Source organism: Saccharomyces kudriavzevii (assembly GCF_947243775.1).
Source record: "Saccharomyces kudriavzevii IFO 1802 strain IFO1802 genome assembly, chromosome: 12".
Lineage (NCBI taxonomy): Eukaryota > Fungi > Ascomycota > Saccharomycetes > Saccharomycetales > Saccharomycetaceae > Saccharomyces > Saccharomyces kudriavzevii.
Window position 1 is genome coordinate 812,805 of NC_079283.1, and position 13,989 is coordinate 826,793.

The following is a 13,989-nucleotide window of genomic DNA, read 5'->3' on the forward strand; positions in this document are numbered from 1 at the left end:
TATAACTCCTAAGGTTTAGGTTGTATATATGTTTTTGTATAGTTTAGTAGGCGAATTTACAAGAAACATGGAAGGGGCCAAGTGCAGAAGCAGTTGGGTCAGGTTAGGTCATCCCTTTTATATGAAATTTTTCATTTTTTTTTCCAAGATACCTGTACGATTATTTTTTTGCGTCCTACGCCGTGATGAAAATTTCGCCTGTCGTAACCTGAGCGGGAACGGACCCAGTCTGGGCGCTTGCCAACTGCCAGAGACGGACGGATGAGTCACTTAATCAACTGCGAAGCCAGCGAGTGACTCTGCTGGATGGTCGCAGACCCGGTACCGGGGGAGACCGCTATTGCCGGAATATATTGTTCTAGCAGTACCTCAGCGGCAGCTCGGCAGCTTGGCAGTGGCTACGTTCATGACTGGCATTGGTTCATTGTCTTTGTTTAGCCGTGGCGATGTTGCAAGGGCTTGGATGTTCCATCTCTTGCAGTGGAGCGGAAGAGATGGAACGACACACGACAATGCGGGACGGTATGCCAAGCAAATCTTATAACTTCTCCATTAATATCCGAAGCCAAGTAGCAGGAGCTGCTCAAATATTAAACGCTCAATATCTTGGTTCCTTGCTACTGGACCTTTGTATTGTTTGGTTCTTTGTACTTCTGGCCGGGTAAAAAGCGGGTTAGGGATACGAATCTGGCAAAAACTAAATGAACCTAGGCTTTACTCAATCTTAACCCCGTTCAATCCATTCCAGAAGGAAGGACATAAAAGATCTCTTGTTCACTTGCCACCTTCTTATTACAGGTTGAACTGGACTTACAGTTAGTCTATCACCTTACTATTTCAAGTACCAAAAATAAAGCACACTAAGATGTCTGTTTGTCTAGCCATCACAAAGGGTATCGCGGTCTCTTCGATAGGCCTCTATGCCGGTCTTTTGGCTTCCGCTACACTGATCACATCTACCACCCCGCTAGAGGTGGTGACAGGACCGTTAACTCCTACTCTACTGACTTTGAAAAATGCGGCTACTGCTCTGGGGGCCTTTGCATCGACTTTCTTTTGTATGAGTTTCTTCGGCGCCCCACCTTCCTTAAGACACCCTTATTTGCTGTATGGTATGCTTGCTGCTCCATTGTCTTCGTTTGTTCTGGGGTGCGCGTCCCACTACAAATCTAGGAAGTATAATAAAGTTTCCAAGGAATCTTCTTTGCTACCCGAGGACAGCAAACCTGTCGTTCCCGAACTAAGCGATTCCATTATTGATTTGGGCGAGGACGCACACACTCCAAAGAACTCAACTCACGATGAGAAGCCTGCCGCTACTACACCACCCAGGCCTGCAGAGGCTCTACAAACCGGACCTCCAATCCACACCAAAAACCTAGTCGCAGCAACTGCTATTGCTATTCTTGGCTTCGTACAAGCCGTAGTAGGCGTCTATGGCGAGGGTCAATTTATTTAGCATTTCCCATTCTCTTATTCATTTCCTTTACAAGAAATTTGTAACTGTCTGGATTTAGCTTACTTTTTTTCCCAAGAAAAATAAGCCTGTTGTTATTCGCAGCTTTTTATATATTCTCATGGGTTATAAAATAACGTGTTAATGTACGCACATATATATCTATATCTATATGTATACACAACATATATACGAGTATACGTAATAATACAATATAATATAAATCTGAGATAAGATGTCTTGGCTTTTTTCATGACTGCCACTATTTCACATAACCCGGCCTAGTCTATGGCAAAACTTCGCATGTTACAATGGGAAGAGAGAAAAACAACACAGTTAAAAGTATTGGTAACAACTATTCAATAAATACGCACTACGTCGCGCAGAACCAGACGAAGCGGAGATATTCTACACCGACAGTGCATGATGCCTGACGAAAATTCAAGCTTGTCCACACCAAGTTCAAGCGCATTATACAAAGACCTCAGGAAAGAATATGAATCTCTTTTCACCTTGAAGGAAGACTCTGGTCTGGAAATTTCACCGATATTCAATGTTCTTCCACCGAAGAAGGACTATCCCGACTATTACGCAGTGATCAAGAATCCCGTATCTTTCAATACTTTGAAGAAGCGTATCCCGCACTATACAGATGCTCAGCAGTTTATGAACGACATTGTACAGATACCTTGGAATGCCAAAACCTACAATACAAGAGATTCAGGAATCTACAAATACGCGTTAGTCCTTGAAAAATATCTAAAAGGCACAATTTATACAAACTTAAAGGAAAAATATACAAACTTAGAGTATCCTGACTTGGGTCCATTGCCCGATGAACCAGGCTATGAAGAGTTCCAAGAGAAATTGAGAAAAAAGGCAGAGGAAGCAGCGAGAGCTAGTGCGGCTAGAGCTTCATCCAATTCTTCATTGAACTCCAGCGAAGCGGCCAGAAGATTAAGAAAAACTCGTACTGCCTCTGTTAAACGAGAATCTGAGCCAGGGACGGATACGAATAACGATGAAGATTATGAAGCCACGGATATGGACATCGATAACTCGAAAGATTCCGATTTTCCTGAATTAATCAGAAAGCCACTAATAAACATTAATCCATATAACCGGAAACCTCTAAGAGATAATAGGTCCACCACATCATCCCAATCGGGTACCCCTCAACCATTGGGCTCAAGGCATAGGCAGGTTTCGAGAACTCAAGTAAAACGTGGGAGACCCCCAATTATTGATTTGCCCTATATTCAAAGAATGAAAAATGTCATGAAAGTCTTGAAAAAAGAGGTACTGGATAGTGGATTTGGCCTAACAGATCTCTTTGAAAGACTACCTGATAGACACAAGGATGCGAACTACTATGTCATGATAGCTAATCCGATTAGCCTCCAAGATATCAATAAAAAGGTTAAGACTCGTCGCTACAAAACATTTCAAGAGTTTCAGAATGATTTTAATCTTATGTTGACCAATTTTAGAATTTCACATAGAGGTGATCCTGAAAGTATAAAAATATCAAATATCTTAGAAAAAACATTTGCCAATTTAGCAAGATTCGAATTATCCAAACCTGATAGAAGTTTCATTCCAGAGGGTGAGTTGAGATATCCATTAGATGAAGTCACTGTAAATAATTTATCATATCACGTGGGAGACTGGGCACTTCTCCGAAACCAAAATGACCCCCAAAAGCCCATAGTTGGTCAGATTTTCAGATTATGGAAAACCCCAGATGGGAAACAATGGCTGAATGCCTGTTGGTACTATAGACCAGAACAAACCGTGCATAGAGTGGATAGACTATTTTACAAAAACGAGGTAATGAAAACGGGCCAGTACCGTGATCACCTAGTATCGAACTTGGTCGGGAAGTGTTATGTGATCCATTTCACAAGATATCAACGTGGTAACCCCGATATGAAATTAGAGGGCCCATTATTCGTTTGTGAATTCCGCTATAATGAATCAGATAAGATTTTCAACAAGATTAGAACTTGGAAAGCCTGCTTGCCAGAGGAAATTCGTGATCTAGACGAAGTCACCGTCCCAGTAAATGGTAGAAAATTCTTCAAGTATCCTTCTCCTATCAGACATCTTTTACCTGCAAATGCAACGCCACATGATCGCATTCCCGAACCGACGATGGGATCTCCTGATGCCCCTCCATTGGTCGGAGCCGTTTACATGAGAGCCAAGATGGAACGTGATGATTTGGGGGAATACGCGACATCAGATGACTGTCCAAGATATATCATCAGACCTAATGATTCCCCTGAAGATGGCCAAGTGGACATCGAAACAGGCACCATTACCACGAACACTCCGACGGCGAATGCTCTTCCGAAAACAGGCTACTCAAGTACCAAACTGGCCAATTTGAGATATAGCAGGTCTTCCATGTCATCAGACAACCAAAATCCCCTTGGTCAACAACAAATACCGCTATCAAGAGTTGGTTCTCCAGGTGCAGGAAGTCCGCTTACTGTACAAGGTTTAAAGCAACATCAATTACAGAGATTACAGCAGCAGCAACATCAGTACCAGCAACAGAAAAGATCTCAGGCATCACGTTACAACATCCCAACCATTATCGACGATTTAACATCACAGGCATCAAGAGGTAATTTGGGAAGTATAACCGTTGATGCTGCCTCTTCGTTTGTCTTGCCTATTTCGATAACAAAAAACGTGGATGTTTTACAGCGTACGGACCCACATAGTCAAACCAAGAGATCTGGAAGAGAAGAGATGTTCCCATGGAAAAAGACGAAGGGCGAAATATTATGGTTCAGAGGACCTAGTGTAATAGTAAATGAACGAATAATAAATTCAGGTGATTCACATCTAAAACAATCATTGAACAGATGGACCAATACCAACAAAAAGAGAAAACTGGAATACGAAGAAGCTGAGGAAACTATAGAAGATATGACTGAAAATGACGAAAATGATGATTCCGTGGAACCAGACGTGGAAAATGAAAGACAATCCTTACCAGGCCCATTTGTCCTTGGTTTGAGACCCTCGGCTAGGTTCACTGCGCACAGGCTTTCTTTGTTGCGGTCTCCTTCGTCATCTTCATGATCACCTTTATTGCAAAAGTGATAGCATTACCTCTCTTGTCGCGTATTACCCTCTGCGAGCAGAGTCAAACTTCAAAACAAAGCAAGAAATAAAATATTATAGAAGTTATTATATAGTAGAAAGACATCTGTAAATTTATTATCGTTGTATTAGTAGTAACCATATAAAATAATAATACTTTCATTCGAGACTTCCAAGATTCCCTCTTCAAAATAAAAGGCTACTCAGCGAATTGTTATAACCAAAAAAGGAACAAACTAATTAATTTAACGATATGTCAGACTACGATAATTACGCTACGCCATTGTCTTCCAGATATGCCTCTAAAGAAATGTCAGCCACTTTCTCTTTAAGAAATAGATTTTCTACATGGAGAAAACTATGGTTAAATTTGGCTATTGCTGAAAAGGAATTGGGCTTAACTGTCGTCACTGATGAAGCCATTGAACAAATGCGCCAACATGTTGAAATCACCGATGATGAAATTGAAAAGGCCTCCGCTCAAGAGGCTATTGTAAGACATGACGTCATGGCTCATGTCCATACATTTGGTGAAACTTGTCCCGCTGCTGCTGGTATCATTCACTTAGGTGCTACTTCCTGCTTTGTCACAGACAATGCTGATTTGATTTTTATTAGAGACGCTTACGACATTATTATTCCTAAACTTGTTAATGTTATCAACAGATTGGCTAAGTTCGCTATGGAATACAAGGATTTGCCTGTATTAGGCTGGACCCATTTCCAACCGGCACAATTAACCACTTTAGGTAAGAGAGCAACCCTATGGATACAAGAATTATTGTGGGATTTGAGAAACTTTGAAAGAGCTAGAAATGACATCGGGTTACGTGGTGTCAAGGGTACTACCGGTACTCAAGCATCATTCTTAGCGTTGTTTCACGGTAATCATGACAAAGTTGAGGCCCTTGATGCAAGAGTCACCGAATTATTAGGTTTTGATAAGGTGTATCCAGTCACTGGTCAAACTTACTCGAGAAAAATTGATATTGATGTCTTGGCTCCTTTATCTTCTTTTGCTGCTACTGCACATAAAATGGCCACTGATATAAGATTATTGGCTAACTTGAAAGAGGTTGAGGAACCTTTTGAAAAATCACAAATCGGTTCCTCTGCTATGGCCTATAAGAGAAACCCGATGCGTTGTGAAAGAGTCTGTTCTTTAGCTAGACACCTGGGTTCTTTATTCAGCGATGCAGTTCAAACTGCATCTGTTCAATGGTTTGAAAGAACTTTAGACGATTCTGCCATCAGAAGAATTTCTTTACCGAGTGCATTTTTAACCGCTGACATTCTATTATCCACCCTATTGAACATTTCATCTGGTTTAGTTGTATATCCAAAGGTTATTGAAAGAAGAATTAAGGGTGAGCTACCTTTCATGGCCACTGAAAATATTATCATGGCCATGGTTGAAAAGAATGCTTCTAGACAAGAAGTACATGAACGTATTAGAGTACTTTCTCACCAGGCAGCTGCCGTTGTAAAGGAAGAGGGTGGTGAAAATGATTTGATTGAACGTGTGAAGAAAGACGAATTTTTCAAGCCGATCTGGGAAGAATTGGATTCTTTACTAGAACCATCCACTTTTGTCGGAAGAGCACCACAACAAGTTGAAAAATTTGTCCAAAAAGACGTTAGCAATGCTTTACAACCTTTTCAAAAGTATCTAAACGATGAACAGGTTAAGTTGAACGTTTGAAGGCTTTGCATGTGCGAATAATTTCTATTATTCTGTTATATTTTATTAATGAAAAAATTACAATTCTTTGCTTATGTACACTTAATTAAGTTCGTAAATAGAAGAAAACTTCCTTTCCAATTTTTTTATTTCCAGCATTGTATTCCTTTCTACTGTCATAATCTTTTTCTTCAGTTTTTTATTTTTGGTTCAAAGATTTGGCAACGTTTATATCGATTGAAAAAGGAACATTCACGGTACTGATTTGAAAAAGCCATCTTGAAGAACATATATTCTTTGAAGGAAGAACTTGAAGTTTACTACCCAAAAAGGTGCACATTGAATTGATGCCATCCTATAAGATATAGTACGCATAGCTTAGAAATATGAAACCATTTTTATCAAGTCGAAGACAAAGACACGTTCGTGCGATTTGCTTTCATAACGTAAGCCTATTCAAGGCCAACGGAAACTCCAAATTTATGAAGGAGCATGCCGATGGGTTCGTCCCATGTTTTTTCATCTTGAAGTCTATCAGGGGGGAGCTACTTTATGTGAGTGAGGTACAATCTGATTCTTTACAGAAACTGAGTTTCCAGGAAATACCGAAACTGAATGGTACATCTGCCATGATAATTCTGAACTTAGTGGGAAAAGTTCCAAGTGAAATTTTGCGCAGCATAAGTCTAAATACAAACACCAATGTTGACGATAAATGGTGCGTTTTGTGCACTTACAAGATAGATCTTAATAAGTTACAATTCATCAATGAAGACGCAGTTTTAATTACGGGTACTAACACGCCAGTGCTTGAATTGGTAGATGGGTGCTATACATTACCTACCGAAAACGTTAAGCCAATAAAAGAACCGATTGGTTTGCACAAAAGGAATATAAGCGAAATTAAGCTTAAATATTCACTGGCATATAGTTCTTTACTCAAATTAAACAAGTTATTGGAATATTCCTCGCAAGTTCATGAAGAAATCAACGAAATTTCCACCAAGATAGAAGAAAGTTTTCCATTGCATAAAAATCAGCATAAGTGGTATATGAAAACTGTACAGAAGTCTATAGAGACACTACTAACTAAAACCAAAAAAAAAAGTTTAGAAATGACCCAACTCGAAAAAAATGGTACGATCAGCCATTCAAAAACTGATGTATCCTTGATATCACAAGATGAATCTATAAACGATGACTACGGAAGTATATACTCCAGGTTCGTGCAGATCAAAGATAGATTAGATCAATTAAGATTCAAAAAATTATTTCAGCTAGTAGGAATCTTCGCTTCAACGGGGTTGTTTGACACAACAAAAGGTTATATACATTTCGAAGGCCCTTCTAGCATAGATGATGTCGCCGCATACCTTAAATTAAAACCATTAGATATAGGAATCTTATTTGGACAGGCAAATGAATCCACAAAGCGCAGGGAACACATAAACAGTCAATTGGGTTACTACCTGTTATTTCTCTATTTAGCCGCGACTCAAATCTTCAAAGCCCCTTTACCCTATAAGTTGATGTATTATGGTAGCACTTCAGTGATCGAGGGTCAGTACCCTCTCTACTTTACTGACTCAATGATCGCAAGACATCAAGCAAAATTGATCAGAGCAATACGCTATTTTAATGCCAACATTTTACAGTTTAAGCAATTTCTGGAGAATTACTGTCCAACATAGACTGGTAATCAAAAAGGTTTTCCGGACTACCATTTAGTCTTTTCCATGTATGTATATTGTCCTCACTTATATCAATTTCATAAATACGAATACGCCTTTCTGTACCTCCATAACCAGCATAACCGCCTTCTCCACCTCCACCACCATAGCATAACCAAGGTCGGTTTGGTGTAGAGTCATCTCGAAGACAATAATCGTTACAATGATCATGTCCACAGCTGATAACATCAACACCCAGCCTGTCCAGCGTGGCTATTCCTTCAGAGTTGTATTTAGGTGCTGTGACACCCTCTTTATAAGTTCCAATCAGGGGATTCTTCTCTCCAGCATGTGTTTTTGATGCAGTATTCAAATATTCTGGCAGTGGAATGTGAAAAAATGCCATCGAAAGTTTAGTTTTAGATTTCAAAACTTTATCGTGATATTCTTCAATATATTTCCATTGAGATTCTTTGATCCAGTCGTATCCAGGATAAATCTTACCAGCTGTGGAGTATTTATGGGAATCCAGAAAATAAAGCGTACTTACTGGGGCTTCAGTGTCATCTTTTGAAAAAACCTGATGGACATAATTACCGACACCAAATGTGTTATCCTGCGTATCATGAATATTAGATTTAAAAAGCGAATATGGCAGTGCGGATGCTAATTGAGACAACTGCCAGCGGGTTAAGCTTCCTTCGTCGTCATGATTTCCCCATACCATTGCCCATGGAATTTTTCTTGCAATGACAGGGGCGACTGCTTTCAGTAATACCGTTTCGGAATCTTGAATGGATCTGTCACCCATGATTTGGTCACCAGTAAAAACGACCATCTGTGGTTTTTCAATGTCAAGAACCTGTTGAATGAAGGTTTTTGTCTTTGGGTCAGCTTTGCAAACCTCATGTTTTGGAAATTCATCGACGCATTCAGACTCCCCCACCCCCAAGTGAAGATCAGCTAACTGAACAATCTTAAACTTTCCTTCGTTGGTTTCTTGTAGTCTCTGGGGTTCTGTGTTTACGGGGTGAGAACCAACAAACTTGTAAGTCAAATATGCAGGTTCACTGTAAGCATATTCCGTTAAGGGAAAATTTTTTTGTAGAGTCCAGTTTACTATCGGGTTCACACAATCAGCACCAAAGAGGACATTAATTTCGCTTATGAAACTTCTGTTTTGCAACAATTCTATGCCAACGGGTTTGAACATGACAAATACATCCTTGAACTGCAAAGAGTCACCCTTAGGAACTTTGGAGATCTCGGTGATGGCTTCAACATTTAGCCTTTCTAGGTTGGGTCCAAAGTATTGCAGCGAAGCAAGGTGTAAGACATCGTAGTAAACATACTCCGATTTTCCAAACCACCTACGTCCAAATGAGTTCCTTAAGTCTTTATGAATTCTTTTCCTTACAACATGTGAGTTCTCACTGGCTAGGCGTGATTTCAATTCAAACCGATTGAAGCATCTTTCATAGAAGCGGCCTATATGAAAACATTCATCATAGCCAATATTTATAACTAGCTTATCACTATATGAGAAATCCTCAAGGTCATTATTCCGGAGCCACTGTTCGGCACTTGGTGCAGATGGAGTCACATAATCCTTCCCAATAAAACGCTGTTGAATTTTTGATGCCCGTAAATGATCATAATAAAAGAAGGCAATTACGCCAAAAATTGCAAAGTACAGCAGCAGTCTTTGATACAGCTTTGGTAACCGAATCATGTTGAGGTTTAACTATGGACTCGGCCTCTGATTTTCAGGATTGAAATTTCTATTCGTTTTTCATTGTTCTACCAGATTCCTTTTTTGAAAAGGGTAAACACTAGATGATCTTAAAATTTAAAACTTTACACAGAATGCAATATAAAACTTGAATATACATAAAAAACCGTTCCAGGACAGCTTTATATAAGGCTATCTTCCTTCTGGCTTATATATTAGAGAGACGTAGAACGAAATACATCCTACTCATACAATCTTTAATGATCTTCTTGTTCACCAGAATTCTCATAGCGTCTTTTAGAAACCTCTTCATCACTTAGCTGAGGCCTGTGACCACCTGCTCTCAATAAACCACCAGCAGTATTTTCTACTGGAGGTCTTGCACTAGGCTTTACGCAATGGGGCTTGCGCAGTTGTTCAAAATCCATTAACTTCGTCTTTCCTCCCCCCTTTAAAGCAATTTTTGGATTATCGCCCAACTTCTTCTCTAATTCTTCTATATTTTGAGTACGTTGCGTACGACTGGTACTATTATCGCTAACTGCCATTGTTTTCTGTTACGTTGCTCCTATCTTGTTCTTTATAACCAACGAGCATCAAAAGTTCTTTTAAGGTGCGAAGCCTTCCTCGCGATGGCTTTGACCAACCAGATAAAAATATCCCACGTACATACATGCATATAAGACAGATAAAATAAAGTAGAGTTGGGAAGGCAAAAATCGTCAATGAGCGAAGAATACATGGAGCAGGTGCAAAGTGCAGAAGGTAGTGGCTTAATAGTAAGTGATGAAAAGGTTAATGATCTACCTTTTGTAGAGTTATTTCTGGGAGAAATCGGCTGTGCCAAATACCTGGATAAATTTGTCCAATGTAATCTTGTTACAGAGGAAGAAATCAAATACCTAGACAAGGATATCCTCACTGCTTTGGGAATAAACAAAATAGGAGACAGACTTAGAATAATGAGGAAGGCTAAATCGTTTCAAAGAGGCAAACGCATTGAGCAAGTAAACGAATTAAAAAACTTGATGGAGAAAGTAAGCTCTCTATCCACTGCCACATTGTCTATGAATTCAGACTTAGTCCCTGAAAAGCATTGCGTGATATTTATTTTAAACGATGGTTCTGCTAAAAAGGTTAATGTGAATGGCTGTTTTAACGCAGACTCTATTAAGAAGAGGTTGATCAGGAGATTACCCCACGAATTATTAGCGACAAATTCTGATGGGCAAGTAACTAAAATGGTTCAGGATTATGATGTATTTGTCTTAGACTACGTCAAGAACGTGTTACATTTGCTGTATGATGTGGAATTAGTCACTATATGTCATGCAAACGATCGAGTTGAGAAAAATAGAATAATTTTTGTTTCTAAGGACCAGACTCCGAGCGATAAAGCAATATCAACTTCCAAGAAACTGTATTTGAGAACATTGAGTGCATTGAGCCAGGTAGGATCATCTTCATCAAACTTGCTACTACAGGACAAGGGTGTTTCGAATAACTCTCCTGAAGGGAAACTCCTGATTGACAATGTCGAAAAGGATAGAATAAGGCAAATATTCAATCAAAGACCCCCCAGTGAGTTTATCTCGACCAATTTGGCAGGATATTTCCCTCATACAGATATGAAACGCTTGCAAAAGACCATGAGGGAGTCATTTCGTCATTCAGCAAGATTAAGCATCAATAAAAGTAGAAATCTAAGTGCAGAGTCAAACAACATCGGGGACATTCTGTTGAAGCACTCAAATGCCGTTGATATGGCATTATTACAGGGATTAGACCAAACAAGATTAAATAGTAAGCTTGACAAAACCAAGATTTCTAAACTTACAAATAAAAAAGCAGGCACTAAAGATACTATATCTAATCAGCTAGAACTATTAAGCGTTGGATCTGGTGGAGAGGAAGATTATGACTTTCTCGGAGAGGACAGTGAAGTTGTCTCACTACCAACAAAAATTGCTACACCCAAAAACTGGTTGAAGGGTGCTTGCATCGGATCAGGCAGTTTTGGGAGTGTTTACTTGGGTATGAATGCTCATACTGGTGAACTAATGGCAGTAAAACAAGTGGAGATCAAAAATGGCAATATCGGAGCATCCACCTGCAACAATAACAACATCAATAAGCAGACTAAGATGGATGAGAATAATGATCAGAAGGAGCAACTGCTACTACGCTCACAAAACCAACAAAAAGAGAAATCAGAGGATGTCGGAGCCGTAAATCATCCAAAAACCAATCAAAATATTCATAAAAAAATGGTAGATGCCTTACAACATGAAATGAATTTATTGAAGGAGCTACATCATGAAAACATAGTTACTTATTATGGTGCCTCTCAAGAAGGCGGAAATTTGAATATATTCCTTGAATACGTTCCAGGGGGTTCAGTTTCGTCTATGTTAAACAATTACGGTCCATTTGAAGAATCACTGATTACTAACTTTACCAGACAAATACTCATAGGGGTTGCATATTTACATAAGAAAAACATTATTCACCGAGATATCAAGGGTGCAAACATTTTGATCGATATTAAAGGTTGCGTAAAGATAACTGATTTTGGTATTTCAAAAAAACTATCACCTCTGAATAAGAAACAAAATAAAAGAGCTTCTTTGCAAGGCTCTGTGTTTTGGATGTCACCAGAAGTTGTTAAACAAACCGCTACTACTGCTAAAGCAGACATATGGTCTACCGCATGCGTTGTTGTTGAAATGTTCACTGGTAAGCATCCATTCCCAGATTTTTCTCAAATGCAAGCAATTTTCAAAATAGGTACCAACACGACTCCTGAAATACCTTCCTGGGCTACGTCGGAAGGAAAGAATTTTCTGAGAAAGGCATTTGAACTGGATTATGAGTACAGACCTACTGCTCTTGAGCTGCTGCAGCATCCGTGGTTGGATGCACATATCCTTTAAAAGAAAACGACCCACACACCTTTTTTTGGGCGACTAAATTACTTTGGTCGAACTTTCCATCAAATACTATGTATATATTTAGTGACATTCATCAAACGATTCCTACTACTTATTCCTTTCTTTTTATTTGCGCCGACTGAGCACTCATAAATATAACTATAAAAAAGACCGAAATAGCCACTGCATTCAGTGTTGGTATTTCAACAATAGCATCAAATAAAACAATTCTAGTAAAAGGAGCACAACCACATCAAAAAAAAAAATGCAGGAAGAAAACAAAACCTTTCTTTACAGTTTCATGAAAAGATTATTGGTGTCTTCACAGCGATCTGTTCTGGAGAAAAGAGGTAGCTGGGACATTGAAGAGGAAGACTGTATAAACTCATCCGTAGGAACGGTGTTTTGTTCATTTCTGTCATAGGATAAAGCCATTTATCAAAGTGATACTGGAAAACCTGAAGATGCTAGTTATGGAGACCACAATTCACCCGTACCTCTAGAAGCATAAACTGTTTTGTCGAAGTTAGTTTTAATGGTTTCTCTACCGTTTTCGCTTTCTTCCTTAGTGCCATTTTTAAGCATCACATTATTGAACTTTTCACTCTCTCTAAATGATTTGTCATTCATATCCTTAGACAAAATTGAATCTACATCAACAATAGAACAAGAGGGGATGTTGCATTGCACAGCTAATTCGCGGATTTGGGGGTCTTCACTAATCAAAAACCAATGCAACCCCTCATTTCCTTGCAAGTAGCACTTGTAGATACAACTTTTCAGTAAATTCTTCAATCTCTTCGGCAATTTAGCCATATTCGCCTTCCCAGCGCCGTTGTCATGTTCCATAACATCTGACCATAAGATGATATCCAAAACTTCAGGAAACTCAATGAAAACTTTCAAATTAGAAAAATTAGAGTCATCTAACCTGTCGATAAATTTTAAGGATTCGCGAGCTGCGAAGCTTTTGCGTCTTTGTTGAAGAAAATCCAGTTCATTCAGTGTGAAAGTTGGAATATAGAAATTCAAAGTTACTGTCTCTGTACAATCAGAACACCACCTCTTGATATTGCCTAAACCCTTTTCAAAAGCCGAAGCATCTATAATGAAATTATACTGTGTCATTAACGTCTTTATTTGAGGTAACCAAAAAGCGGGAAGAAGATGGGTACTTATATCCCAGGAAGTGATGGGAAATCGGTGATAGAAGGTGTTCTTTTGCAAGATCCTAGCTATCTGCAATAGAGAACTCTTCAAAGCTGCCACTGATTGACCTCTATGGAATTAAGAAAATACGTCACGTTTAACGAAAACATTGAAATTTTCAAAGTAAAGCAAAAATAACAGCATGTACCAGAGTATTAACGATGAGGTACATTTATCACATACATATATTGCGC

The 13,989-nt window shown here is 39.1% G+C and overlaps 8 protein-coding genes across 8 annotated transcripts; 5 read left to right on the plus strand and 3 right to left on the minus strand.

Annotated features, from left to right (window-relative positions):
• Positions 1-865: 865 nt before the first annotated feature.
• Positions 866-1,459, plus strand: ATG33 (Atg33p; the record flags this gene model as incomplete). The annotated part of the gene is made up of 1 exon (XM_056229975.1): positions 866-1,459. One exon carries the CDS (start codon positions 866-868, stop codon positions 1,457-1,459), a length of 594 nt encoding a protein of 197 aa, XP_056083940.1.
• Positions 1,460-1,879: 420 nt separating this feature from the next.
• On the plus strand, positions 1,880-4,552 carry RSC2 (Rsc2p; the record flags this gene model as incomplete). The annotated part of the gene is made up of 1 exon (XM_056229976.1): positions 1,880-4,552. The coding sequence occupies one exon, from the start codon at positions 1,880-1,882 to the stop codon at positions 4,550-4,552; it is 2,673 nt and encodes an 890-aa protein (XP_056083941.1).
• Positions 4,553-4,826: 274 nt separating this feature from the next.
• On the plus strand, positions 4,827-6,275 carry ADE13 (adenylosuccinase ADE13; the record flags this gene model as incomplete). Its single annotated transcript, XM_056229977.1, has 1 exon — positions 4,827-6,275. One exon carries the CDS (start codon positions 4,827-4,829, stop codon positions 6,273-6,275), a length of 1,449 nt encoding a protein of 482 aa, XP_056083942.1.
• Positions 6,276-6,640: 365 nt separating this feature from the next.
• On the plus strand, positions 6,641-7,945 carry VPS38 (Vps38p; the record flags this gene model as incomplete). The annotated part of the gene is made up of 1 exon (XM_056229978.1): positions 6,641-7,945. One exon carries the CDS (start codon positions 6,641-6,643, stop codon positions 7,943-7,945), a length of 1,305 nt encoding a protein of 434 aa, XP_056083943.1.
• DCR2 (phosphoprotein phosphatase) lies at positions 7,911-9,656 on the minus strand (the record flags this gene model as incomplete). Its single annotated transcript, XM_056229979.1, has 1 exon — positions 7,911-9,656. One exon carries the CDS (start codon positions 9,654-9,656, stop codon positions 7,911-7,913), a length of 1,746 nt encoding a protein of 581 aa, XP_056083944.1.
• Positions 9,657-9,913: 257 nt separating this feature from the next.
• On the minus strand, positions 9,914-10,204 carry SKDI12G3890 (uncharacterized protein; the record flags this gene model as incomplete). Its single annotated transcript, XM_056229980.1, has 1 exon — positions 9,914-10,204. One exon carries the CDS (start codon positions 10,202-10,204, stop codon positions 9,914-9,916), a length of 291 nt encoding a protein of 96 aa, XP_056083945.1.
• A 177-nt stretch (positions 10,205-10,381) lies between these two features.
• STE11 (mitogen-activated protein kinase kinase kinase STE11) lies at positions 10,382-12,589 on the plus strand (the record flags this gene model as incomplete). The annotated part of the gene is made up of 1 exon (XM_056229982.1): positions 10,382-12,589. One exon carries the CDS (start codon positions 10,382-10,384, stop codon positions 12,587-12,589), a length of 2,208 nt encoding a protein of 735 aa, XP_056083946.1.
• A 468-nt stretch (positions 12,590-13,057) lies between these two features.
• On the minus strand, positions 13,058-13,714 carry NMD4 (Nmd4p; the record flags this gene model as incomplete). The annotated part of the gene is made up of 1 exon (XM_056229983.1): positions 13,058-13,714. The coding sequence occupies one exon, from the start codon at positions 13,712-13,714 to the stop codon at positions 13,058-13,060; it is 657 nt and encodes a 218-aa protein (XP_056083947.1).
• Positions 13,715-13,989: the final 275 nt, after the last annotated feature.